We start from the raw sequence: 21,188 nt of genomic DNA on the forward strand, positions 1-21,188 counted from the left end.
TTATGATCCCATGCCATTCCATATTATCCTGCGTTGGATTAAGGGGATGTCTAGAAATGAAGTAACATGGCTCAATAGACAGAAAATGGGCTCTTTTGAAAATGTTTTGAGCTCGGGTCAATAACCAGCTGCGAAATAACCTCAGGTTGTGTACAAAAGAGTAATCATATATTGAGCTAACACCTTCCGCCCCCACTGAAACAAAACTGGGCGCAACCAGAAGGCACAAGCTCTCAATATTTTGCACCGATGATAGAGTGTCCTCTCGAGGCTCACTATAATCTTATAGCCGCCGTATCGGCGAATCCGGCTCGGCAATGACGCTCTGATTTTCCTTTTATGGCTCGGCTACTGCCAATGCCCTGCCTAATATGGGCTTATTACCAATATCGGCTCCCACGCAGACTGTACAGTCTGACGATGGTTGGTCCTAGGTTCTAAAATCAACTGATGCACGTATATATAGTAGGGAATCCGTCCACTTTGGCGCTTCGTGGATTTTTCAGTATTAGCTTGGGTCTCGGGGATGCTTCAAACCTTATTTTACAGGACGGGCCTGCGAGGAAATTATTCCAGGACTTACGGAAATTTGGCTGTCTCTTCTGGCAGGGGATAACAGTACATAGAGCATTTGCAGACAATATTTATTTGTCTCAAAACTCTGGCCATGTATATTCAATCAACTGGATCAAAGACTCTAGCTATGTGCAGATCAAGTGTAATTAATGATCAAAGACAGGCTGAATGGTAGTGTCGTGCTTGTCACTGTCACCTCCCCTCCCGCTGCAACGAGATCCGACACTTTCTTCTCAAGATTGGGTCGGGTGTTCTTTTCCAGCTGCGGCGGCTGCTGGAAATAGATTGGTTTGAGAGGAGTGGACAGCGAAGGCTTCTTGATTTGACTGTGTCCTTTAAGTTTGGGCAGATTGGTAAAAAGCCTTGACTGCACTTACATATCCTGTTTCTCAGTGAGCATTTCCATCAGCTGCTCGACTGTCCAATCGTGGTTAATTGATATCTCTAGAGCTTCGCCCCCGCAAACCGGGCAGTGTTCTCTCTTCTCATGTTCGAAGGTATAAGAATAGACGCCGTCAGTGCCGATGAGCATAAAGTAGTTATTTAGGTAGGCTGCTGAGCTCGTTGCAATCTTGAAAGCCTCGTTACAACAAGCCGCTGGATCGTCGTTAACATGTCTTGTAGTTGCTTAGCCGCCAACGTAAACGCACCAGCAATAACAGCGTTCGTTGATGCTATGGCAGGTATGACATTTTTGACAACTCCCTGAGTGAGAGACCATGTTACTCCCTCAATGTTGAACTCCTTTGCCCGCTTGAAGGCTACGCCGTAAAGCCAGCTGATGTGTTCGGGATCGTCAGTATCTAGCTTTTGGTCTGCATGCATCCGTAAGTACAAGGCGTCAGTGTCATACGCGAATAGTACCTCCATGAACCTTGGGCCATTCTAAGACAGAGGCCCACTCTATGCAATGCTCGGGAAGACGAGGTGTGTTGGCTATGGTGCAAATTGGGAAAGTCGTAGGCTTGTTCAGCATATCTAGCGAGCATTCATAGCACGACGTAATTGTTGGAAGAATAACCCGAGCTTGTCCCTTAAACCCTATACGAGCGTCATGCATGATGTCTATGAGTGAGGGATTCACATTACCTTCAGTGCCTCCGTCTATTAGAGGTTTGAGGCTTTCCGGGTTGTCAGAGTCTACCATACTCACGAGCGTAGCGTTGATCCATCTGCGCGCCTCCACAGAGTCAAGACCACATATGACTAGGTTGAACTGCATGTAGTATTCGTGATCCTTGTCTTGGATTTTCCCATAATATCTTGAACCACATTTAACAAAGAACGGCGCGTCAGGGAACTTCCTTACGGTGTTACTATTACGCCTGGCACTCGGTTCATGATGAACTCCGCAGCCACGATAGCTTTCGGCTTTCCGACGTCTGCTGGTCTTCATGTGAAGCTGTTAGCAAATTGCAAGTACTTTGGTAATAGCCTAGCACCTGAACAGAAATTGGCGATTAAGGTTGCTGACATCAATAGTATCCATGTCGATAACGTGGATATCCTTGAACCCAGTCAGAGCTAGATTGGCAAGAATCTCACATCCCAGACCGCCAGCACCGATGACCAAGATTTTGCACTTGTCACGTAAAAACTCTTGAACCTCGCCCGATACTTAGTACATCAAAGAGAGCGCGTAATACACACGATACGAACCTCTCGTCCCGCCAAAAAGGAAGGGTCTGTGCGGGGCCCTGGCTTCTCAAGTACCTGGTCTACATGCCAGTAGCGATCCTGCCAATCACTTGGCGAAGTTCCATTAGGCTGAGCTGCAGATAAAGACATTGAGGCTGACAAGGCACTGGCGGATGCCTGTGTTATCTGATGTAGAAAGATTCCGGGTCAAGCGAGGGTGAGCCAAACGGCCTACGAATGTTCTTTGTAAGGGGTGTTTGGTGTCTTGATACTACGAGTAGGTTAGGTCGTAAACACGCGGCGCATCCTTTTGCGGTAAGAGCCTATCATCGTGACATATGGTCATCTTTCTTCCAAACGTCGAACTCACATCTTGCTCTTGATCCTGGATGGCGCAAACGGGCTCTGTGGTGACTTACACTGGTCATTTGTACCTGAGACAGCGTCTTGTACTTGCTATTCTCAGTGGAAAGGCAATTCGTGTAGAGAAGATCAGGTCCGACGATGCTAGTCCTGGCCTAACAGGTAGGTCATTATGGTACTCTTTCCTCTGCCATGAAACTCAATTCTCTTACAGAATATGAGATTAGTCTCCTCAGGCTTATAGAAAAGATAACCAATGGAAGTGTAATAGAGATCTCCGTCACTGGTGCGTCAAGCTTGTTTGCTTGCTTTCTCCAGTATTGAATGGCCCAAGGTACCGCTTTCATGCTCAAGCCGGGTACCATCGTCGGCGGCTCTGTTGTGCACGACTGTCCTTTAATGCGCTCTGTCGGCTACTTCCTCGAGCCGGTCATCATGCTCGCACCGTTTGCCAAGAAACCCTTCCACCTTAATCTGCGAGGCGTTACAACTGATGACAACGACTTGTCCGTGAGTCACTCGTAATGGCCGACAAACTTCGCTGACATGAGTTACAGGTCGACCTGATACGAACTGTAACGTTACCCCATCTCCAGCTATTTGGGATATCTGACGGTCTAGAATTACAAGTAAGCGTAAGCCACATGACACCTTCTTTCGTGGCTGAACACACTGTAGATAAAAAAGCGTGGCGCTCAACCGAATGGCGGCGGTGAGGTACACTTCCTGTGCCCCGTTGTCAGGCAAGCCAAAACCTTGAATTTTATCGATCCTGGAAAAATCAAGCGGATTCGGGGAATCTCGTTGGTAGCCGCTAGTCACAGATGATCACGCCTAACAAGCTCTACTATAGACATGCGGTCCGAGTCAGCCCTCAGTTCTCAAATCGCATGATAGACTCAGCACGCTCGGTCCTCAACCGCTATATACCCGATGTTTATCTTTACTCTGACGTGTATAAAGGCGAAGAGAGTGGCAAGTAAGAATTCATCAGTCTATCTGCGCTCTCGCACTTGATGCTGATCTTTGCAGGTCACCTGGGTATGCTTTGAGCCTTGTAGCAGAATCTACCACGACTGCAATGCATTGCTCGGAAGCCGTGTCCAAACCCGGAGAAACACCGGAGGACGTTGCATTGGGTGCGGCACATGCTTTACTTGCGGAAATCAGGCGGGGCGGTTGCGTCGATAGGAAGCATCAGTCTCTGGTGCTACTGATGATGGTTCTCGGTAGTGAAGATGTTGGTCGCTGTAGAATGGGCGAGCCATCTCCGCGAACGTATGTTCCACAATCAGCTATTTTATTTACTATCTGTTCACAAATCCACAGCGTGCAGTTCCTGCGAGATGTTCGAGATTTCTTTGGGACGACTTTCAAGGTCGTTCCGGCGGATTCGGATGGCGTGCCAAATTCACATCTCATTTTTTCATGTTATGGGACAGGATATATTAACGTTAACCGGACAATCACTTGACCTTCAAGGATACTGGTTAGCCTTACAGTCCCACGCCCTTAGTTGAAAAGTATGATACACATGCTACGGTAGCCTTTGCCTATCGATAAATAATCAAAACTTTGCCAAAGTCTCCATTACCGTCGCCTCCACCTATTACTGTCAGCCATTGTTGGAGCATCGGCCATCCCGCTTCAAATATCGTCGAAAGCTCGTCAGTGTGATGTTCACCATCCAGATACTTGGCCAAGCCCTGAGGTGGCACCAAGGGACCATTCTTAGTATCAGTATGATGGAAAGGGATTGATGGTGTGTACAGCTGGATTGACGGGGTTGACGGAGACCGCGAGAGACGAGGGCGGGAAATGGCAGAAATTTCGGCATGGCCAGCAGGAATGCTTTGTGGACCGGCGGGGGCCAAAGAGGGCGCAACTGCTAAGGGTTTTGACTGCGAATATGAATTGCGCAGTCTCGGTTCCAAAGTCGCATGGCCCCTACGGGGGGATATGTCAGGTGCATCCAGTTCGATTCGAAGTGGCGTAATGGTTGAGCTAGATTGCTGTACAGCTTTATTGTGGAGTCTCTCAAGAACCCTTTCTGCTGCACTCGTACGCCGCGAACTATGTGAAAAATCCAGCTCGTCGATATCTTTCGTGGGTGAGCTAAGCATGGCCTCGGGCATGATGGATATTATGTTTGAAGGGACATCCGATATTCGGCCACTGGCACGATTCGTCTGGGAGATGTTCGCCGAATTGACGGGTGTTGCAGGATTTGGAGAGCTACCACTTAACCTCCTCCTGCGGACCCGGGGCGATGGGGTATCACTTTGTGTGAGCACTGGCCATCTGTGCACCCGCCGAAGAAATCCCTGCACCTTGTTAGGATCAATGTGATATGTAGAATGCGAGTAGGACCGACCTTGATTACGCCAAAACTCACAAATCGCCTTATGTCTATGCCTAATTCAGCAACGTTATATTCTTCCATCCACTCAAATACTGTTTTTCCAGGTTTGAGGCGGGAGTATAAGTGAAGTAGGCGGGGCCAATCAGGCACTTCTCTCCCTGCATCGAACTCAACGAAGGTAAACCCAAGCTAAGTAGTTGACATACCAGATTTTGTGACATAAGCCCCACATTCTTCCTTGACGTGAGGCGCGTCCGCTAGCCATTGTACACTCTTCCTCAACGTGTACATGTTGCAATACTGAAAAATATCGATGACCATAATAACTTGGTAGTACCTGAGAGAGGTTGAAGTAAACGATAATATCTCTCCATTAAGGGTGAAACGCACAAAAGGTGAGAGATGGCCTGTCTCGTCAATTCCAAGCCACAGTCAGCCAGTTGACTTATCCGTTTGACGTGGTTCACGCCGTCAATGTATTGACAAACCTTTCACATTGTGAGACTCCTATGCGATAAATGTCAGAGGACTTGATCACCTTGTTCATGGTAAGATCCCAGTTCTCGTCGACTCGCTTGGACAGGTTGATCAGGGATACCGGAACCATCCAGTCCTTGACAGGAGGTGGATTTGGATAAAACGGGAAGATCTTCAACTCGATGGAATTGAACAAGTCAATTTGAATGGATGTCTCAGAGTACGAGTTGAGGTCCTCATACAGTTGCTCAAGGATAGCGTGCATCGCAGTTGAGCTTTGAGACGAGGACAAAAAGGTAGATTCCTCCTGTATGGTGTTGAAACACAGATCAATGAGATGTAGTATCTGCTCCGAACCTCACATGTAGTTAGGACCCGGCTGACTTTGCGGACGATTGGCTCGTAGCAGCTTAGATCCGCAGTCCGCTCAAAAACAAAGCAGACGTTGTATCTGAAATAATTGCGCTCATAGTTTCCGAGTAGCGCAACAGGAAAGCCGATTATGCGATAATTGCCGGTAGCACAGATAACGAGCCTGCCACAGAGAGCGCTGGGGGGGATTACATATTTAGATATGTCGTCGAAGTGAAAGAGCACCCTATTGTTACGGGAAGGGGAGAGAGAAGGCCGGCCAGTCCTGGACTGGGCAGGAGGTGCAACAAATGATGGGCCGAATATGTAGGAGTCATCGGTGTCGGGAGTGTGGACGGCTGAGGAGAGCTCGGAATGAGCTGGACCTTGACTGGTAGAAATAAGAGCCTCCGGGACCTGGTAAACAACCTTTGGGCCTTGCTTGACATCGAAGATAGCGTAGAACACAGATTGTATCCGGGGGAGAAATGTGTCTCCTTCCGAAGGCATCGCGAGGCGAGTCCTACAGAAGTGGTTGTAAGTAGCCGAGAGGGGACTTAGTCCGGTGTTTTTAACCTAATACGTTCCATAAAGAGCAAGACCTCCGCAGACCTCCCCAAAGAAGTCGGAAGCAGTACTTCCCCGAACAAATATACCACCCAGAGCTGGCATGGCATCTTCTGTCCCTGCCGGTTTTCATGCCCTTCCGTTACCCATCGTTGAGCTTTCTCTAGCTGCTGTCTTGTCATGTGGGCAATCTTTTCGCTGGACGAGTCATCCTTTACCAACGACTTCCTACCAATCTTCTACTCACGAATACCGATTGTGTCTGAGCGATCGTGTTGTATGCCTAAGGCAATCCCCAGAGTTCCTTTTCTACAGGACAGCACTTCCTTCTGGATCGGTGAATCTGCATGAGAAGGAAGCAGAAACGCTAGTGTGGATCAGAGACTATTTTCAACTAGACATCAAGCTAGAGACTCTCTACAACCACTGGAGCGAACGTGATATCATATTCAGCGAGCTAAGATCACGCTTTGCGGGCATACGCATGCTGAGGCAGGATCCTTGGGAGAACCTGGTTTCGTGCGTGAGTGGGATACTGCATGATTTGGTTGTTCTGACCGACCATGGTTCTGACAGTTTTATATGCTCGTCTAACAACAACATTTCTCGCATAACGAAGATGGTCCACTCCCTGTGCAAGAAATACTCTTCTCCTCTCCTCTCTTTGCCTTCACCGGATCCATCATCTGAAAGCGCTTCGACCGCGGACACGTACCATCCATTTCCTCCTCCTTCTGCCCTCGCCGCCCCTCAAGCCTCTGCCACTCTTCGATCGATGGGATTCGGTTACCGTGCCGACTTTATCCAGAAAACGGCCAAGTTACTTGTAGATGCTCATGGAATAGCTTGTGAAAACCATGACATGGAGCCCTCGCATAGGTGGTTACTGTCACTTCGTAGCATATCTACAGCCGAAGCGAGAGTTGAACTCCTCAAGCTCATGGGCGTTGGCCGCAAGGTTGCTGACTGTGTTTTACTCATGAGCTTGGATAAGGTCTGGATCTGTAAGCTAGATATGTGGTCATTCAACGGAGCTGATCAGCCATGCATTTAGAGAGAGGTGGTTCCTGTTGATACCCACGTTCACCAGATAGCTATCAAGCACTACGGACTACGCGTCAGCGGTAAAGCGGGTGCAAAGGCTACACTAACACCGAAGCTCTATGAAGATGTGAACACGAAATTCGTTAACATATGGGGCGAATATGCCGGTTGGGCGCACTCTGTACGTTTCACTGGTCGCAGGCAGACATTTTCTGACGTCTCGCAAGGTTCTATTCACTGCAGATTTGAAATCATTTGCTTCGTATGGCCTAATGCCAACGGAAACTGCCCATGACGAGGCAAGTAAGCTTTCAAAAGCTCTTAGTCAGTATCCAGACGCATCGCCGAAGAAGAACAAGAGAAAAGCATTTGTGGCTTCAAGCGAGCACAAAGAGGAATCTTGTCCAACGACAAGCGAATTGCTAGTTTTGCCTATTACAATCGCAGACCGTGTTAAGCGGAGGCGTACTAAGCATCAAAATACTTGACTAAACTATTGTTCTCGCTGCTTTCGTCCTACCTAGTGTACCTTGAATCTTTTAGAATAATCTCATGTGAGCGAAACAGGAGCGGACGACGTTATGTCAAACAGTTGTCTTGAGTCACTCATCGCTTTCATCGCCTGCCAGAGTAGCAGGTGGTATGCAATGTATTAATGTGTAATGGCAACTCAAATACGTAGGTCGCGTTTCGATAAGCGCCCGTGTACGCAGGCGGCGCCCCAGTTGACAGTGCTACTATATCTTATCATATCTCCGTCCCCCATACCAAGATGTCTTCCTCATCGCAGAAACCACGCATACAAGATATTATTGACGTTGCCGAGAGTTCGGACGCAGAGCACCCATCTTCAGGCTCAGAGTCTGGCGATCCTGATCAGACAAGTCAGCCAACGGAACAAGATGCAACGGGGTCATCCTCGAAGAAGAAGAAGAAAAAGAAGAAATCCAAAGCTGCAAAGGCGCTGAATGCGCTCAAAGGCAAGAAGGAACTTCCTCAGGAACTTGTCGATCGCGTCCTTGAAGGGGTCACTGCCGAGCATGGGGAGAACTCTCCAGCCGCAAACGAAGAGGCCGTCAGGCAGGCACTTGAGCAATTGAAGGTCATGGATATGCTCAAGGGCAAGGCTGGACTTGGAGGGCGAGGAAAGAAGGCCATGGGCGAACATAAGGTATGCTGCTTTCTTCAATTCCTTGGGTTTGACACACTCCAACCGGGGGGCTAGTTCTGGGCTACCCAACCTGTTCCTCAGCTCGGTACGTCCACTACATCACCGAATTGGCTGAAGGCGAATAACTGTTGGTGTACATTAAGGCGAAGGTGCGCCCGAGGAGGATGGCTGCATCGAACCATCTAGGCCTCGCGAAGAAGTTCGTCAGGACCCCTATCCTATTCCTAAAGAATTCGAGTGGTCAGTTTTAGATATCAATGATCCGAAGGAGGTTTGTCAGTCAACTTGGAGGCCATCGCATATGCTCATTAATCTGTAGATCAAAGAAGTTTACGACCTTTTGTCTCTGAATTATGTCGAGGACGACGATGCATCCTTCCGGTTCCAATATAGTGCAGAATTTCTAGAATGGTAGGTCCTACGGTCCGGAAGTGACAGTCAGTTGCTCATGTACACTAAGGGCACTCAAGCCGCCAGGTTATCACAAAGAGTGGCATATTGGTGTTCGTGTTGCCTCGAACAAAAAACTTGTTGCGTTCATCTCAGGGGTGCCTATAACTTTACGTATCCGTGGAAAGTAAGTCCAGCAGATGAGTGAACCTCATACGTCTAACGATCGCCAGTATCGTCAAGGCGAGCGAGATCAACTACCTCTGCATACACAAAAAGCTCCGCGCAAAGCGCCTGGCACCAGTCTTGATCAAAGAGATAACCCGACAATGTCACCTCTTGGGCGTTTTTCAAGCTATTTACACTGCAGGCGCCATCCTACCAACCCCAGTATCGACTTGTCGGTTAGTACCGTTGAATTCTCCTATAAGCCTTGCTAGAACTCATGCAACCATTTCCCTGCAGTTACTATCACCGACTGCTCAATGTCTCTAAGCTCGTTGATGTCAAATTTACCTATGTTCCTAGGAACATGACATTGGCGAGGATGATTCGACTTTATAAGATAGGGCTGTCCCCATCTATCCCCGGTCTACGGGAGATGGAAGAAAAGGACGTCGCCCAAGTGGCAGATTTATTCACTCGCTATATGGAAAGGTTTCCCATGGTCCCAGAGATGACGATAGAGGAAGCTCGCCATCAGTTCCTGAGTGGGCGAGGCGACACGAGCCCGTCCTCGGCAACTTTCCGACGGCCTCGCCAAGTTGTTTGGACTTATGTTGTAGAGGTGAGGGCTCGTCCTACATTCATTTGGGTACTCATCAACTCTGGCTCTAGGATCCCGAGACCCACAAAATAACGGACTTTTTCTCATTTTATTCCCTTCCTTCCACCATCATCGGCAATACCAAGCACAATTTACTTGAAGCTGCATATCTATTCTACTATGCTTCTGATGTTGCCTTTGGCTCCGGAGCAGATGACGATGTCCTCAAGAAGCGTTTGGAAAAGCTGGTTGGCGACGCATTGATCATAGCAAATGAGGCAAAATTCGATGTGTTCAATGCCTTAACATTGATGGACAACGTGAATTTCTTAGAGGATCTCAAGGTATGTTACTTAGCCGCAACAAGCTTGATTATTGACTAATAAAATATCTGGTAAAGTTCGGTGCAGGAGATGGGCTCCTGAACTTCTACCTGTACAACTGGAGGACTGCACCACTCGCTGGCGTCACCGCAATTGATGGGGTCTCTGCTGGTAAAGGCGTTGGTGTTGTTATGTTGTAATATGAATGTGTGGGTGAGTGGGTGAACCGTATGCTCTAGAAGCTGTAAGTACATAGCGGACTATATTGGTACACAACTATGAAACTGAGGTAGCCTCCCTGAGGTCACAGCGTACAAGGTCTAATCGCTATCAATATCAATAATCTCATCATCGTCGACTCCCCAGTCCGGAGTGGGACTCCGACGAGCCTGTGACTTTGGTGTCTGCCTTGCACCTGTTCCTCCAGCGCCTAGCTCACGACCTCGAAAACTTGGAGGAACATGGGACAACTCTGGCTGCGTGCGAAGCGTTTGTCCTTGGCCCGACCATGAGGCTGATGGCTGCTCGGTGGCCTTTTGCTTCCCCTTTGAGTTTTCTGGAGGAATGCTTCGGCCATTAAGCGTATTACCCGACCCAGCAAAAGATGTCTGCAGTGAACTCGAGTTAGATGTTTCGCATTGACCACGGTCTAGACTCACAGCAACCCCTGGCGACGTAGGCGGCGACCCAGGCGGCTTGACTTCAGGTGCTTTGTATTCCACAACGTTAAATCCAAAGAATAGCTTCCCAAAAGGGAGATTCAAAGGTGCCGGAACTTTGCCCTCCGTGTCCATGGAATCAGTGGTGACAACCTTGTGCTTGCTGCCTAAGGGTAAGCCATATGACGAACTTGAGGTAACGATGAACTTACTCAGTCCGAGAAATTTTGCTGCCTTCGGGCACTTGCTCAACCGTCCGATGGCTGATACCTTTGCCTTTGGTTTTCCTGCCAGTAAGAGTTTCGCCTTTACCCTTGAAGCTTTCCCAATGGTCACCGCCTTTGCTGACTGCAGTTGTTTTTCCTGCGGTAAACCCGCCACCTAATGACGATGACGGTCTAGAAGAACCTGGTGTGGAGGAATTGAGATCGATGTTTAGCTTGGAAGCCATGGTTGAAGGGGGCGCCGCCTTTGGCCGCTCAGGTTCGACATATCCTTTCGGTGTCGCGAAATCGACCTCTAAGTCAGTGTCTAGGACGCTAATGCCTCCACCACCAGGGTTCGTTTCCATCACCAGCAATCCAAAGACCATAGAGTTGTAAGATATTTCAACGATGTCACCCTGGGTTAATGCGGAGAAGTTGCGAAGCGCCTGTTCGAGTCTGGAAATTGCGTAAATCACGCTCATGGAACACTATATAGGGCACGTACACCGCCTTGGGGTCTGAAACCTCTACAAACTGCGGCTCCTGTGCTTGCAGCTTGATGAACTTTCCTTTCTGAAGTTCTGTGCCTGTGATGCGAACAGGGTCTCCTTCATTCAGTCGTAGTGTTTTCATCATCCAGTACGGAAGATGGACGACACCCTCCTCGGCGATGAATTCGAGAACACCTGCGTGGGTGGATGCCGCAGGATTCGAAGGGTTGCGCAACTGGAACATCCAAGGCGACTCAAGATCAAGGTTTGTGAGGTTGGCGAGGGCAGAAGGTGGCATGATGACTTTCATGATATATGAGCTCGACAAACGTGCGCATTATGGCACGAGGCTACGCACTTTTGCCTCCATAAGACACATTCTCTCGCTCGCGACCTGGTAGCATTGCTACACTGTACGCTTTGAGGTACTCGTCGTATGAGCGAGGAGGAGGTCTGCCTATGCGATGCGCTGCCCCGCCACCGAGTCCTCTGGTAATCTGTCTTAAACATCTCTCCCCTTAGATGTCAAACCAGAGTGCTTACTGGGCTAGCTGAGCGAACAGTCCTCCAGGGCCGCCACCCATATCATTTGCGTTTCCAAACTGACAGAACTGTGAGTGGATCCGTCAGGGAGACTAGAGTCCTTTTACTCACGAAATCCATAGCTCGGTGTGTGGAACAAGGGCAAGCGCAATGATTCGGTGACGTACGCAAGTAGCAGCCAGCGCCTGCTTGTTTAGGAACCCTAGCTACGAATCGCGCTTTTGCCAATAATCAATATTATATTATGCGTGTGTAGACATAATAAATTTGGACAGACGCGCGCGTGCTGCGACGACCATATCCGAGTTGCTCGAGACACGCATCACATACCTCTGACGGTCATCGCGAACAGTCATGACAGCAAAGGCTCCTGCATCAGCCATCCAGGCTTCAAAATCAGGCGCAAATGCCTCTTTCAATGATAAGGCACGTCTCTCGGGCTCGGACGGCTATCTACACCATCTGATCATGTATGCAGGGAAAGCCCATGGAATTGCGTATGTCTAACATGGTAGCAGCAAAGGGTGTGTTGAACAGGCAAGAACAAATATAACGTCTTTCTGATTCGTGCGATATAGCTATTAGCGATGCCGTTCGTACGTCACTGGGCCCAAGGGGCATGGATAAGATGGTTTGTCTTGTCGTGAAAACTCAAATGTCAGGCGATGTCTACTCATTACATACAGATCAGTACCTCCAAAGGAGAAGTGATCATTACGAATGATGGTGCCACTATTCTTCGAAGTATACAAGCTCTGCATCCGGCTGCTAAGATGGTGAGTGCTCCCTGGTCACAGACAGCTACTTTGCTGATCACTGCCTAGCTCGTGGATCTATCTGCTGCTCAAGACGTAGAGGCTGGTGATGGAACAACTTCAGTAGTTGTCCTTGCCGGAAGCTTTCTCGGAGCTGCCGAGAAACTACTTCAGAAAGGCTTGCATCCGACCATCATCGCCGAAGCGTTCCTCCGAGCATCAGTCAAGGCTGTGGAGTACCTGACTGAGATCTCTCGACCCGTTGATCTCAATGACAAGACAAGTTTACTACGTGCTGCGAGCACATCGCTCAATTCTAAGGTGGTTCTCCTGTAGGGATCCTCTCATTACATGACTGACGGTCAGTCAGATCGTGTCACCGTACGGATCGACGCTAGCCAAGATCGCTGTGGACGCTGTCACAAGACTAGTAACCCCGCAATCATCCTCTGTGGATCTTCGGGACATCCGCATTGTCCGAAAAGTTGGCGGGACGATCGAAGACACCGAGCTGGTCGACGGCGTCGTGCTCAATCAAAACGTCATCGTATCTGCAGGAGGACCCACGCGAATTGAAAAAGCTAAGATTGCCATCATTCAGTTCCAACTTAGCGCACCCAAACCCGACGTGCGTTTCTTAACAGCTCATCATGCCTTACCTAAACTCTGCGCAGATGGATAACACCGTAGTCATCAACGATTACCGGCAAATGGATAAGGTAATCAAGGAAGGCCGGCAATATCTCCTCAATATCTGCAAAAAGATCAAAAAGGCCAACTGCAACGTCCTTTTGATACAAAAATCCATATTGCGCGACGCAGTCGACGATACTTCTCTCAGCTTTTTGAAACGTTTGAACATCATGGCAATCAAGGATGTCGAGCGTGACGAAATTGATTTCCTTTCAAAGAGCATTGGCTGTAAACCCGTCGCTGATATCGAAGCATTCACGGAGGACAAGCTAGGCTATGCGGACTTGGTGGAAGAGACCTCTCAGTCGGGCGTCAAGGTCGTCAAAATAACAGGGGTCAAGAACAGGGGCCGTACGGTCAGCATTCTGGCGATGGGTGCCAACAGCATGGTGGTTGAGGAGTGTGAACGTAGCCTACACGATGCCCTTTGTGTCGTGCGGTGTCTGGTCAAAAAACGGTTCGTGCACAAGACGGTCTTTGACCAAGTCGCTGATCTCGTTCTCTACAGTGCTCTCATCGGAGGCGGCGGTGCTCCAGAAATCCACGTGTCTCGTTTACTTTCACAACATGCCCAATCGCTCAAGGGGATGGAGGCCTATTGCTTCCAGGCGTATGCCGATGCTCTTGAGGTCATTCCTACAACGTTGGCGGAGAATGCTGGTCTAAATCCCATCTCCATCGTCACGGAATTGCGAAACCGCCATGCGCTGGGGGATCGCAATGCCGGTATCAATGTACGAACGGTAAGGATTTCCCTCTTCGTTGACCATGAGCGTGTACTCATCATACACTCACAGGGTCTCATCTCAAATATATTGGAAGAAGATGTGGTCCAGCCGTTGTTGGTATCGACGAGCGCAATAGAGCTTTCCACCGAGACTGTATGCTTATTGCTGAAGATCGACGACTACGTACAAGCCCGCTAATCCTTTCGGTGTGATTCATTGCACATACAAACCAAGATATTGGGCGTTTTAAGCTCCATCGCTCTGGTACACTTTGGATTTGGGCGCAATATGATGAGATGAATCAGCATTCAGGCGACATTCTCCCTGTGTTATCTTAGAATGTCCTTACCAATAGTTTGAGGATCACAATTCTCAGATTCAACAACGGCGACTTGCTTCCAAGTACAATCAATTGTAGTATCAGAAATGAGCGCTGGTAATGTTGAGGTAAACGTTAAGTACGGTGGCTGTGTAAGACACAGCCCCAGTAAAGATCTGACTGTTCAACGTTCATCTAGCGGCTATCTTTGGCAACTTCACGTCTACTACCACTTGTGGGCCCAACCAGTCCTCCAGTCTAATAGGACATTACCTCTACGATGTCCGGTACTGGTCCTCGCGAAAATGTCTTCGCTACGCGCATGGCGTTGACCAACATGAAACTTCGCTTGAAAGGAGCAGAGACAGGCCACTCCCTCCTTGCTAAGAAGCGCGACGCGCTCACAACGAGGTTTAGGGCGATTCTGAAGAAAGTGGACGAGGTATGGTTGTTACTCAGGTCTAACTCAGATATTTATATATTGGGAATGATCAGGCTAAGCGGAAGATGGGTCGGGTGATGCAACTCGCTTCATTCTCAATGGCGGAAGTTACCTATGCCACGGGAGACATATCCTACCTCGTGCAGGAGCAAGCAAAGCTGGCCACGTTTCGTGTCAAAGCTAAGCAGGAGAATGTATCTGGGGTCCTCCTTCCTGCATTTGAGGTCGATCGGGTTTCTGGCTCAGGTGCGTCAACCGTGCCTACATTGAGGTGGATGCTCCATCTAGGCTTCTGCACAGATTTCAATTTGACGGGTCTCGGTCGTGGCGGACAACAAGTATTACGGGCGAGGGAAGTATATGCAAAAGCTATTGAGACTCTCGTCGAGCTTGCATCCCTTCAAACCGCTTTTACCATCCTTGACGAAGTTATAAGAGCCACGAACCGCCGCGTCAATGCCATTGAACATGTCATTATTCCGAAACTCGACAACACAATCAAGTATATCCTCAGCGAACTAGATGAGATGGACAGAGAGGAGTTCTTCAGGCAAGTGGGATATGATATGGGTGCTCATCCCTGGCCATTTGATCACACTTTTACAGGCTGAAGAAGGTGCAAGGCAAGAAGAAGCGAGATGCAGGCGCTGCAGAACAAAGTCGACAAGAGACGGAACAGCCAGTCGAAGATGTAGAGGGTGTCGGCGACTTGCTCAGCAGTAAAGACGACGATGTCATTTTCTGATAGGTCAATTGGGGGTCGCCATGCTTAAATACGTTTGATCGGGAGCTTGTCCTTCCTTACTATAGCCTCAACGATCATTTTCAATGCCACCGTCATGTTGGTAGGTGGAAATCATGGTGCATATCATGACGTAACGAGTGCATGTACATACGCAGGTTTTGGCCCCGTGTTCTCGAAAGAACAGATAAACGAAGAGCGTCAGAAGGCTATTACTATAAAAACAAGATAACCGTTTAGATGCGAGGAATCGAAGAGATTTGGCACAACTCACGTCAACCATCTCAACATCCTGCCCCACCGCCTTCTTTCTGTCCTTCCGGTCAAGGATTGCACGTCTGCCATACATTGTATTTAATCAATGCACTCTTAAAATGTGCGTGAAAGAGCGCACCTGTCCTTGTCCAGCTTAATGGTGGTGATGACCACCTTGCTAGGGTGTACGCCGATGGGTACCGATGCGCCGTTTGACTTGTCGCGTTGCACGCGGTCAACGTGAATAACCCACTTCTTACGGTACACCTGCGTCACTTTCCCTTCCCGACCCTTGTATTTTCCCCGAACGATTCGGACCTCATCATCCTTGCGAATAGGTAACGAACGGGTCTGACAACGGAAAGTGGTGAGGTAGTGGTAGATGTCTCGCTTGTCCGTATCACCTTACATTGTATTTGCCTCGGAGCTCCTTTGTCAGGGGTGACGACATGATTTTGCGGCGGACCGAGGAGGGGGCACCGAAGTGGGCCTTGCGGGCCTTGCGACGCGATGAGGAAACATCTACATCGGAGAGTTGGGTATTAGCATAATGTCACAGACCAGAGGCATCTGCCATGATCCGCTCGAATCCAGCCAGAGGAGTACGATTCTGAGATAGATAGATCTCCAGACTTGATAGGACCACAGTAAAGCATGGATGGAGCGTATACTGACCTTGATTGTACTTCATTTTAGTCTTGAGGGCGTCGGGGACGGCGTTGACGGGCTTCAGTGTCGCTACGCTGGAGTGGGTTATTTGGTCGAAGTTTGAGCTTCGGCTTCGACCGATCTTGATCACGTGATCACGTACCTTGCCTTGACTTTGCCTGCTCACTTACGATCGACAATACTCAAACAATACTTGCATGTCTCTTCCTTCTGAAAAAGTTCGCTCCACAAAGCTCAAATTCAAAGGGGAAAAGTCAAAAAAGAAACGCAAACGCGATTCAGATGCGCCATCAGCGAGCTTCAAGGGCCAGGACGAGGAAGAGGACCCTGATACATGGGTACTACCCGAGGGCGACCTTGAAATACGCGGTCCTACATTCATTATGCATCCCTCTGACCCGACACCAGTTTCCGTTAACTTTGACTCTACGCGAAACCGTATAATTCTTCACTCTCTAGACAGGGACTCTACGTCATCCCAGGAGCTACCGTTACTCCAGCGCACCCCCACCGAGGTTGCTCAAGTTTGGGTCACCACACGCGTCGCCGGCTCGTCCACGATTAACCTTCGTACAGGTACCGGCGAGGGCAAATTTCTATCTTGCGATAAACATGGAATCGTCTCTGCGGACAGAGAAGCACGGGGACCTGAAGAAGAATGGACTCCTGTTTTCATGCCAGGCGGGATGGTGGCATTCATGAACGTGTACGAGAAATACATCAGTATAGACGAGGTGGCCGGCGGAACAATGACCCTTCGCGGAGACAGTGAAGAAGTAGGGTTCAAGGAACGGTTCTGGGTGAAGATACAGAGCAAGTACAAGAAAGAGGCTCATGAAGAGAGGAAGAAGAGAGAAGGCGCAACGAAATCGCCGACCATAGACGAAGCTGGAACCAAGTAAGTCCACATGCACGAATCGTTGCATCTCATGTCAAATTGATTCATGTTTCAGCCGCACGTATCAAGCCTGGGGTGCGGGACGATCGATAGTGTCCCATGATGACACAAGAGATGTCCGTACTCCTCAAATCTCCTTCTACTCTTCTCGCTGAACCCAAGTTCATGACAGCTTAAAAAAGCAAGGAAAGAAGGAAGATTGTCAGAAGCACTGCTGGATCGCCGAGCCAAGTTAAAAAGGTGTGCGCTAGACTGCAAACATGGATTAGCTCTCGATTAACACTCCACCCCAGTGATCGTTTCTGCTAGTTTACTGTCTTGGTACCGATGAGCTCTCTTTTATCTACTACTCTCCTCGAGATTGATCGTAAGGTATCTTCTACAAATTCTTCGAACAGGCAACAAGAATATGTTCAATCGAATCAAGTGTAGGGTAGGACAAATTTCCGAGGACATGTCTGTATTCTACCTACGGAGGAGGAACGCCGGTAAAGGCCACCTATGCATGCGTCTTAGCACCATTTAAAGGTGTATCATGCCCCCAATACGTTGCAGACTTGTGAGTCGATGAAAGCTAAATACACGCAGCCGTTTCACTCTGTCAACACCCTGACTGATTTGTACATTCGTATGTACTGTAACTATTCTAACTTTGATGTGCCTTCCTTCATCCCTGAAAACCTTCTGCGAGACCACAACGCTGTTAGAATCTTAGCGAGCTTGATTTTTCATGATCAAGTTTCTACTTCTCTGTGATGCTTAAAAAGAGGACTGGATGATTCATGCATATATCAGCTGGATCCATATGCATCTTGGACGTCGGAAATATTGATACATTAATGGCAAGCTGTATGTACATGCACATCTCTAAGATCTGTATAGTTAGACACTTGAAAGCGGCTGCGTTAACTTATAATTAGCGTGAGTTAATACGTCCACTTGAGTGCCTGGTGATATATATAGGTCTGACGTCTGACCAGTACCACCACCTTCCTGCAGAGCATCCAATTGACCCATCACAGCTCTGAGAACGGTATGCTCAAAGGTTCAACACTGCAAGGATGTATTGAATCAGTTCCCTCGGCATATCCGCTCACCCTGAAAACCATTATGGTTGCGGTTCTAGCATTACTCCTGGCTTTAGTGGCTTGTGCGTTTATCTGCTAGTCTGTTCTTTCAGTCAGCTCAACGTTTTTAGTGTATGTCATCAGCCGCAAAGCACTCACCACTCGGGGTAACATTTACCTTCTCGTTGGCCTCCCGGATGGCGGTAAAACCACCATATTTTCGGCTGTAAGTCTACTTTGACGAGTTCGCATAGCATAACCAAAATGACAAGCGCTGAAACTAGCTGACGTTCAACCAAGCCCTCCCGTCGCACATGTCATTGCAAGCAAACTCTTCGAACGTGACTGCGTCCTCCGGGAAGACTGTGCGTGTAGTCGATATTCCAGGGCATCCACGCATCAGAGACCAGTTTCGTGAGCACTTGCAAGATCTTCGTGGCATTATGTTCGTCGTGGACTCGAATTCCGTTTCGCGCAATGGCGCTGCAGTAGCAGAGTGGGTACCATATTCTAGTTGTAGCCAAAAACACACTAACATTTTTACGCAGACATTTACATCTCATTTTGGATGCAGTTACTTCTATCCCTCCCTCCCAAACGCCGCCACATGTGCTCATTGTAGCTCATAAAGCTGACATGCTCAAGGCTGCTACATCTTCAACTGCTTCTGAGACCGCTGTCACCCGTGTGCGGGGTGCCCTAGAGCGAGAACTGGAGAAGCGTAGGGTGACACAAGCGCAAGGTGTTGGGATGGATGGTTTGGGGGAGGAAGGCGACCGAGTGGAGATGGGCGGTCTTGAGACGGTGTCTGGCAAAGGGCCTTTCAAGTTTACCGAATGGGAAGGAGGAGATATTACTTTTGTGGGGAGCTTCGTCCGAGCCGGGGAGAAGGACGATGAGAAGCAGCAGAACGGGATAAGCGCTCTTCAAGACTGGATCGCAGAGTCATCATAACGTTTGGTTTCCAACTGTCAACATGACAATTTCCATAATTGCGATTTCGTCTTCCACATCATAATAAACACACATGCACTGAGGGCATTAGTCGATGTTTCCAGGGAAAACATAGGCAACCCTCAAAACATTTTGAATGTTTTCTACCAAAACATGGGCAATTGCCCCCAGTGATGCCGGATTGATCGAAGACAACGTCAGACACACAGGAGCAAACAAAGGCACTATAAATTCGCTGGTGTTCTCAGAGATGATCTTCATGCGCAACCTTTTAGACAGTGCCCATTCCGCCATTGTACGCTAGGGGGGATGTTGGCGATTCGGTGCATGCGCAGAGTAAACTAGGGAAGCATAAGAGCTTAGCCACCCGCCTCGTAGGCCTAATGGTAGTCTAAGCGTCAGAGTCTCCATACATAATGCAGTCTTATACTCCTTTTTTTGCTATGATTTTCGAAGAGAACTTGAAACAAGCGTACTAAGCACTGAGTACAAGTTTGCATGACTCAGCATCATGGAAAATCAAGTTGGATGGGCATGATCTACAGGCTTACTGCGCGTCAGACGCTTAGACCAGTACTTGAATGGCCTGATGGGAACACAAACATGCAAGAGTCAGATCTAGAAGCCACAATTCAACGTACGTATATATGCGCTATTGGACTGATGCATATGATTCTTCAATTGCAAGCCTATATAATATATTCTTGCCGCCTTCGGAGGGTAGTCTCCCGTAGGCAGAACTTTATAGTTTACGGAAGATAGTCGTTCCTCACTATTCGGGGGGCACGGTTGGCACACATTTGTGACATTGTCACTTACACGGGTCACGTCACAGAACACGCCAAGTGGGTTCTCAGCGTCACCGCGACTCTTGTACATCCACGACAGTCATTATGTTCATCATCAATTGGTTCTGGGACGTTCTCGCGCAGCTAGGTAAGTACTCTATTCGCACTTGAGTGGTCTCTAAACATCATGCTTGTATAGGTCTATTGCACAAGAATGCGAAGATTCTGTTCTTGGGTTTGGACAACGCTGGCAAGACCGTAAGTTATTGGATGCTTGTATCATAGTTGTAACAACAGGCTCAATAGACTCCCAGACCCTCTTGCACATGCTGAAAAATGACAGGCTTGCCACTCTTCAGCCTACGCTCCACCCCAGTATGTCGCCCTACTAGAGCTCAGTTTACACGCAAATTCATGTTCATCTAGCGTCGGAGGAGCTTGCTATCGGTAACGTGAAGTTTACAACCTATGACCTTGGTGGACATCAGCAGGGTACGACTCGTTGTCAGTTTCTCAGCCTGTCACCAATACGGTTATGTAGCTCGACGTCTCTGGCGCGATTATTTCCCCGAAGTGGATGGCATTGTTTTCCTCGTGGACTCGGCCGACTTTGAGCGCTTTGCAGAATCCAAGGCAGAGCTGGACGCCTTGCTTTCCATTGAGGAGCTGTCCAAGGTGCCTTTCCTTGTCCTAGGCAACAAGATAGACGCACCGGGAGCCGTAAGCGAGGAGGAACTCAGACACCAGCTTGGACTGTACCAGACGACTGGCAAGGTTTGCACCATGGTCGTTGTCCATCCAGAACTCCCAACTTATTTGTTTCTAGGGCAAGGCCCCCCTGAATGACATTCGTCCCATTGAGATTTTCATGTGCTCCGTCGTGCAGCGACAAGGTTATGGTGAAGGTAACGTGTGTTAGTTTCTTTGTACTGACAGTGCACTTACATTATG

The 21,188-nt window shown here is 48.7% G+C and overlaps 11 protein-coding genes across 11 annotated transcripts; 8 read left to right on the forward strand and 3 right to left on the reverse strand.

The window, feature by feature from the left end:
* Positions 1–652: 652 nt before the first annotated feature.
* CONPUDRAFT_97733 (uncharacterized protein) lies at positions 653–2,480 on the reverse strand. The gene is made up of 8 exons (XM_007766492.1): positions 2,236–2,480; positions 2,019–2,182; positions 1,886–1,966; positions 1,666–1,838; positions 1,441–1,617; positions 1,227–1,391; positions 954–1,173; positions 653–902 (listed from the first exon to the last, which is right to left on the reverse strand). Exons 1-8 carry the CDS (start codon positions 2,362–2,364, stop codon positions 713–715), a joined length of 1,299 nt encoding a protein of 432 aa, XP_007764682.1. The 5' UTR covers positions 2,365–2,480; the 3' UTR covers positions 653–712.
* A 95-nt stretch (positions 2,481–2,575) lies between these two features.
* Positions 2,576–5,921, forward strand: CONPUDRAFT_97735 (18S rRNA biogenesis protein). The gene is made up of 12 exons (XM_007766493.1): positions 2,576–2,739; positions 2,792–2,863; positions 2,912–3,087; positions 3,135–3,206; positions 3,256–3,380; positions 3,431–3,556; positions 3,610–3,855; positions 3,907–4,901; positions 4,952–5,097; positions 5,146–5,276; positions 5,330–5,427; positions 5,478–5,921. The coding sequence occupies exons 1-8, from the start codon at positions 2,604–2,606 to the stop codon at positions 4,049–4,051; spliced, it is 1,098 nt and encodes a 365-aa protein (XP_007764683.1). The 5' UTR covers positions 2,576–2,603; the 3' UTR covers positions 4,052–4,901; positions 4,952–5,097; positions 5,146–5,276; positions 5,330–5,427; positions 5,478–5,921.
* Positions 5,922–6,437: 516 nt separating this feature from the next.
* On the forward strand, positions 6,438–7,673 carry CONPUDRAFT_48745 (uncharacterized protein; the record flags this gene model as incomplete). Its single annotated transcript, XM_007765909.1, has 3 exons — positions 6,438–6,853; positions 6,911–7,328; positions 7,389–7,673. The coding sequence occupies 3 exons, from the start codon at positions 6,438–6,440 to the stop codon at positions 7,671–7,673; spliced, it is 1,119 nt and encodes a 372-aa protein (XP_007764099.1).
* Positions 7,674–8,150: 477 nt separating this feature from the next.
* Positions 8,151–10,228, forward strand: CONPUDRAFT_87573 (N-myristoyl transferase; the record flags this gene model as incomplete). Its single annotated transcript, XM_007766494.1, has 9 exons — positions 8,151–8,549; positions 8,604–8,634; positions 8,693–8,820; positions 8,869–8,960; positions 9,010–9,126; positions 9,173–9,343; positions 9,405–9,726; positions 9,777–10,049; positions 10,106–10,228. 9 exons carry the CDS (start codon positions 8,151–8,153, stop codon positions 10,226–10,228), a joined length of 1,656 nt encoding a protein of 551 aa, XP_007764684.1.
* CONPUDRAFT_97747 (UFD1-domain-containing protein) lies at positions 10,187–12,099 on the reverse strand. The gene is made up of 7 exons (XM_007766495.1): positions 12,039–12,099; positions 11,928–11,986; positions 11,743–11,873; positions 11,399–11,687; positions 10,900–11,349; positions 10,688–10,850; positions 10,187–10,636 (listed from the first exon to the last, which is right to left on the reverse strand). The coding sequence occupies exons 1-7, from the start codon at positions 12,045–12,047 to the stop codon at positions 10,349–10,351; spliced, it is 1,389 nt and encodes a 462-aa protein (XP_007764685.1). The 5' UTR covers positions 12,048–12,099; the 3' UTR covers positions 10,187–10,348.
* A 315-nt stretch (positions 12,100–12,414) lies between these two features.
* Positions 12,415–14,301, forward strand: CONPUDRAFT_48929 (T-complex protein 1; the record flags this gene model as incomplete). The annotated part of the gene is made up of 8 exons (XM_007765924.1): positions 12,415–12,451; positions 12,506–12,558; positions 12,614–12,703; positions 12,752–13,003; positions 13,053–13,310; positions 13,357–13,832; positions 13,884–14,118; positions 14,173–14,301. The coding sequence occupies 8 exons, from the start codon at positions 12,415–12,417 to the stop codon at positions 14,299–14,301; spliced, it is 1,530 nt and encodes a 509-aa protein (XP_007764114.1).
* Positions 14,302–14,638: 337 nt separating this feature from the next.
* CONPUDRAFT_97752 (vacuolar ATP synthase subunit D) lies at positions 14,639–15,840 on the forward strand. The gene is made up of 4 exons (XM_007766496.1): positions 14,639–14,864; positions 14,918–15,110; positions 15,165–15,414; positions 15,471–15,840. The coding sequence occupies exons 1-4, from the start codon at positions 14,703–14,705 to the stop codon at positions 15,607–15,609; spliced, it is 744 nt and encodes a 247-aa protein (XP_007764686.1). The 5' UTR covers positions 14,639–14,702; the 3' UTR covers positions 15,610–15,840.
* Positions 15,841–15,880: 40 nt separating this feature from the next.
* On the reverse strand, positions 15,881–16,384 carry CONPUDRAFT_32426 (ribosomal protein L24; the record flags this gene model as incomplete). Its single annotated transcript, XM_007765778.1, has 3 exons — positions 15,881–15,944; positions 16,001–16,212; positions 16,271–16,384. Coding segments are annotated over 3 exons (390 nt in total), but the record flags the coding sequence as incomplete, so codon positions are not given.
* Positions 16,385–16,727: 343 nt separating this feature from the next.
* Positions 16,728–17,737, forward strand: CONPUDRAFT_87579 (uncharacterized protein; the record flags this gene model as incomplete). The annotated part of the gene is made up of 4 exons (XM_007766497.1): positions 16,728–17,428; positions 17,484–17,544; positions 17,601–17,668; positions 17,722–17,737. 4 exons carry the CDS (start codon positions 16,728–16,730, stop codon positions 17,735–17,737), a joined length of 846 nt encoding a protein of 281 aa, XP_007764687.1.
* A 660-nt stretch (positions 17,738–18,397) lies between these two features.
* On the forward strand, positions 18,398–19,592 carry CONPUDRAFT_117571 (uncharacterized protein). Its single transcript, XM_007766498.1, has 4 exons — positions 18,398–18,578; positions 18,627–18,721; positions 18,780–18,991; positions 19,044–19,592. The coding sequence occupies exons 1-4, from the start codon at positions 18,464–18,466 to the stop codon at positions 19,447–19,449; spliced, it is 828 nt and encodes a 275-aa protein (XP_007764688.1). The 5' UTR covers positions 18,398–18,463; the 3' UTR covers positions 19,450–19,592.
* A 750-nt stretch (positions 19,593–20,342) lies between these two features.
* Positions 20,343–21,156, forward strand: CONPUDRAFT_149939 (ARF SAR; the record flags this gene model as incomplete). The annotated part of the gene is made up of 6 exons (XM_007766499.1): positions 20,343–20,385; positions 20,437–20,495; positions 20,552–20,612; positions 20,664–20,729; positions 20,779–21,011; positions 21,064–21,156. 6 exons carry the CDS (start codon positions 20,343–20,345, stop codon positions 21,154–21,156), a joined length of 555 nt encoding a protein of 184 aa, XP_007764689.1.
* Between the last annotated feature and the right edge of the window lie 32 nt (positions 21,157–21,188).

Source organism: Coniophora puteana (assembly GCF_000271625.1).
Source record: "Coniophora puteana RWD-64-598 SS2 unplaced genomic scaffold CONPUscaffold_2, whole genome shotgun sequence".
Lineage (NCBI taxonomy): Eukaryota > Fungi > Basidiomycota > Agaricomycetes > Boletales > Coniophoraceae > Coniophora > Coniophora puteana.

What these genes read in the sequence shown, in the direction of transcription:
- CONPUDRAFT_97733 (XM_007766492.1), bottom strand. Translation starts at nt 2,364, where the DNA reads ATGTCTTTATCTGCAGCTCAGCCTAATGGAACTTCGCCAAGTGATTGG. An exon ending in AATCGCCAATTTCTGTTCAG is followed by an intron (nt 1,967 to 2,018) that starts GTGCTAGGCTAT and finishes CTTCACATGAAG; the next exon opens with ACCAGCAGACGTCGGAAAGC. An exon ending in AACGAACGCTGTTATTGCTG is followed by an intron (nt 1,174 to 1,226) that starts GTGCGTTTACGT and finishes ACGACGATCCAG; the next exon opens with CGGCTTGTTGTAACGAGGCT.
- CONPUDRAFT_97735 (XM_007766493.1), top strand. Translation starts at nt 2,604, where the DNA reads ATGGCGCAAACGGGCTCTGTGGTGACTTACACTGGTCATTTGTACCTG. An exon ending in TGCTAGTCCTGGCCTAACAG is followed by an intron (nt 2,740 to 2,791) that starts GTAGGTCATTAT and finishes ATTCTCTTACAG; the next exon opens with AATATGAGATTAGTCTCCTC. An exon ending in AATAGAGATCTCCGTCACTG is followed by an intron (nt 2,864 to 2,911) that starts GTGCGTCAAGCT and finishes GAATGGCCCAAG; the next exon opens with GTACCGCTTTCATGCTCAAG.
- CONPUDRAFT_97747 (XM_007766495.1), bottom strand. An exon ending in CTGTTCGCTCAGCTAGCCCA is followed by an intron (nt 11,874 to 11,927) that starts GTAAGCACTCTG and finishes ACAGATTACCAG; the next exon opens with AGGACTCGGTGGCGGGGCAG. An exon ending in TGTGTCTTATGGAGGCAAAA is followed by an intron (nt 11,688 to 11,742) that starts GTGCGTAGCCTC and finishes ATATCATGAAAG; the next exon opens with TCATCATGCCACCTTCTGCC.
- CONPUDRAFT_97752 (XM_007766496.1), top strand. Translation starts at nt 14,703, where the DNA reads ATGTCCGGTACTGGTCCTCGCGAAAATGTCTTCGCTACGCGCATGGCG. An exon ending in TTCTGAAGAAAGTGGACGAG is followed by an intron (nt 14,865 to 14,917) that starts GTATGGTTGTTA and finishes GGGAATGATCAG; the next exon opens with GCTAAGCGGAAGATGGGTCG. An exon ending in CGATCGGGTTTCTGGCTCAG is followed by an intron (nt 15,111 to 15,164) that starts GTGCGTCAACCG and finishes GCTTCTGCACAG; the next exon opens with ATTTCAATTTGACGGGTCTC.
- CONPUDRAFT_117571 (XM_007766498.1), top strand. Translation starts at nt 18,464, where the DNA reads ATGCTCAAAGGTTCAACACTGCAAGGATGTATTGAATCAGTTCCCTCG. An exon ending in AAACCACCATATTTTCGGCT is followed by an intron (nt 18,722 to 18,779) that starts GTAAGTCTACTT and finishes CGCTGAAACTAG; the next exon opens with CTGACGTTCAACCAAGCCCT. An exon ending in AATGGCGCTGCAGTAGCAGA is followed by an intron (nt 18,992 to 19,043) that starts GTGGGTACCATA and finishes ATTTTTACGCAG; the next exon opens with ACATTTACATCTCATTTTGG.